This window comes from Brassica napus, chromosome C2 (genome assembly GCF_020379485.1).
Source record: "Brassica napus cultivar Da-Ae chromosome C2, Da-Ae, whole genome shotgun sequence".
NCBI lineage: Eukaryota > Viridiplantae > Streptophyta > Magnoliopsida > Brassicales > Brassicaceae > Brassica > Brassica napus.
The window spans coordinates 20,533,774-20,536,914 of NC_063445.1; the positions used below are offsets into that span (position 1 = coordinate 20,533,774).

General features: G+C 37.9%; 1 protein-coding gene across 1 annotated transcript; it reads right to left on the minus strand.

Annotated features, from left to right (window-relative positions):
- Window positions 1–288: 288 nt before the first annotated feature.
- Window positions 289–2,774, minus strand: LOC106359444 (transcription factor KUA1-like). The gene is made up of 6 exons (XM_048748203.1): window positions 2,320–2,774; window positions 1,350–2,245; window positions 1,204–1,261; window positions 1,021–1,120; window positions 620–930; window positions 289–531 (listed from the first exon to the last, which is right to left on the minus strand). Exons 1-2 carry the CDS (start codon window positions 2,594–2,596, stop codon window positions 1,818–1,820), a joined length of 705 nt encoding a protein of 234 aa, XP_048604160.1. The 5' UTR covers window positions 2,597–2,774; the 3' UTR covers window positions 289–531; window positions 620–930; window positions 1,021–1,120; window positions 1,204–1,261; window positions 1,350–1,817.
- Window positions 2,775–3,141: the final 367 nt, after the last annotated feature.

Here is a 3,141-nt window from a genome sequence, read left to right on the forward strand (position 1 = left end):
ATAAGAGTACAAACAAATCGCTTAGGAACTTCAACATATCGTAATCATAATAGAGATTTTTATTGGCTCATTTTCAGGGTTTGAGATCAGTAATCATGTTCTTGAATTTCAATATCTTTTCAAAATTAAATCTCTAAGCAACAATTGCAAATCAGATGAGAATACAAAAAGGTTAACATTAAAGTTTCTCGGGTTTAATGGTGGTTGAAGTTCTTTTTTCTTCTTTACCTCTGTTGATTTCTTCTTTTCACAATTTTAGCTTTCAACTTTACACAAGACCTCACCAAAAGATCAACTGACTCTAAGTTGTGAAACCTCAAACCTTTTTTTCCTTTTGATTAGTCCTAAAAGATTCTTGTCTGATGCCATTTGCAGCAAGAGACGCTTGAGCCTGTCCCTATTAGTCTTTTTATCCACTCAAACAACTAATAGAATGTGTCTTTCATGTTCTTTTAGCATTACATCTAAATTTCCTCCGGCAGTAGTTAATGACCATGAGATGTTTATTCTCTCTGTTTTTTCACTGTCACCCTAACACATGGCAAAGAAAAAAAGAAATTAATCAGCCCACAAAAGTTTCACTGCAAAACAAAGACAGTTATGGTTAAGATGTTCTCACCGGTGGATTATCTCTTTTGTAAAATCTTTGGGTTTAACCAGAAAAACGTGGTGGCCCATCACCATCTTTTTGTTATTAAACCACCGTTAATTCGCTATAGAAAAATGTGATGCATCTCTAGCACCTACCGAGTCTGAGAACTTTGTCAACTGGGGGGATTCACGTTGAACAAAAGACCGTTGCATCATCAGTTCTTTACTTAGAGGAGGAGACCGATTCAAACCCCTCATCATAACACTCTTCAGTGCTGCATCTTCATTAGGATTGAACTTTTCACTCATGTTTGTCTGGTTATTCTCCCCTTGACGTTTCTTTTACAAACAAGATCATAAACCGAAAAGTTAAGATTCCATGAATACAAACATACAGTATATCTATTATGCTAGAATGATTATACATACTTGTATTGATGCTAGTAACTCGGCACTGGCATCTGAACCAGACACAACTTTGGATTTTCTAGATATTTGTTTTGACTCATTCTGTTTACTGCCTTTCTTTCTGGTTAATAAAGAGGAAAATTCGATGCATCAGTGTTCATTAAGACATAAAAGAGCCATGTTTAGGCAAAATCTGGATCTTACCCTCTTGCTTCCTCTTTTCGAAGCTTCACGTCAATTACTTTTTTTTTGTTGATTGTGTCTAAAAACAAAGAGGAGTAAGACAAAAATGAGATTAGAAACGAAAATATTAATGATTTACGATGAAGAAACAAGGATTCTTCACTTACCCTAAATCGCCATTGATACATGTTGAAGGTAAGGAGGAGAAGAGGAATAAAGTGAAAAAACAAATTAGGGTAAAACGAGAAGAATAAATAAAAAAGAAGAAACATAGATATGAGACTATAAGTTCTAGCCGATGAAGAACGGTGAATCACCATTGAAGAGAGGAAGGAGATAGGCGGAGAAGACAAGAAGGTATTTAGGTCTACGGATACCTTTTATCTATTCTAGCCTTTTTATTTTATAAAATTATATTAAGAAATCAAATTGAAATATCTAAATATAATAAATATAATATAATTTAGATTAATTTGAGGGTATAATGTTATTTATGGAAATTAAAATCCTAATATGACAAAAGATGTAGCTAAAGTTTTAGAGAGACAGATCTAACTTGAAAGTGTCTTTTTTTCCAATTTTCCCATAATATAATCAAACGATTCTTTTCTTTGTTAAAAACAATTTCTTCTCCATCAAGCTACTCCCATTATACTATCCCCACTATTCGACATCGTCTCAAAGACCGAGGCACGTGAGCCACGTGCCTTCTGTTCGTTTGAAGATGAAGGAAGATTCATCGACAACGGAAACATCTCCGGCGCCGCCTTGTCGAGATTCAAGTCAGCCATTTTACGAGACGGAGGGATCGGACAGACTAGCTTTGACGAAGACGCGTCAACAGATCCTAGAGGTATGTCGGGAGTGATGTCGAAGAGACTGGATCTGCGACGGCGGCGATTCTGGTTTGTACGGCGGAGGAAGTACTTTTGAGCATGGCTCGCGACTTGTGTCGGTGTTCGTGTCTTAACGAAGTTTCTCGAGATTCCTCTCCAATCTCCTTTCCCTACTGTATGTAGCCCTGTGAGGAACAGTCTATGTTCCTCCTCCGTCCATGGAGTCCCTAAAATCAAGAATCAAGAAACATAAATGAGATCTTTGTTCATAAACGGAAGAGACGGTTAAGTTAAACGGAACCTCGCTTGCGCTCGCGGTTTCTGACTGAGGCGTGAACGACGTCGTCTGAGGCGTAACCACCGTCATCGACGGGGTCTGAGTCATGAGCCTTGTGATCGTACTGAGATAGGTTGTTCATACTGACGCTTTTTCTGAAAGAGGACGGTGAAGCCTCCGTGACTCGGACGCCGAAAAGCATGATTCCTTTCGCTCCTCCGGCGGCGGCGGGGGGTGCTTCCGTCGGACATGTGCGAGAGTTGTGGCCGTTGTTTCCACACTGCGAGCAGCTGCGTGACATCTTTCTTGCGACAGAAGCTGTTCAGATGATAGATCGGGAGAGAGGGAGAGAAGAGAGAGGAACACAAAGGTAAAGAAGAGACAGAAGCTGTTCAGATGATTCTACTTTTTATGTCTGTATTAAGCTAACCATTAAAACCTTGACCGTTCAGTGGTTTTAATCTCAAAAAGATTCTGTCTGTCCAAAATAATCTTATAATTTTATTTATTTTCAATGTAAATTATAAAATAGTTCTATTTTCATTGGCTCGAAGGAAGAAAACCTATCTTTCATTGACTTTACATACTATTTTTTTTTCCAGTCATATTAACTTAAAATATTCATCTATAACAGTTACTAATCAACCGCAAAAGATTACTAATCAAGCAAACGGTTGAATGATTTGATTGGACTAAGCGATTAGAAGAGGTGGTTGGAGAAGACGCAAAGAGGAAAAATGCAATCAGCAACATAGACTAAGCTCGGTTTTTTTTTTTTTTTTTTGACAACGAAAGGCTATTCTATTATTCAAGCTCGAGCTGGTCTGGGTAGCCATACCGGAATAG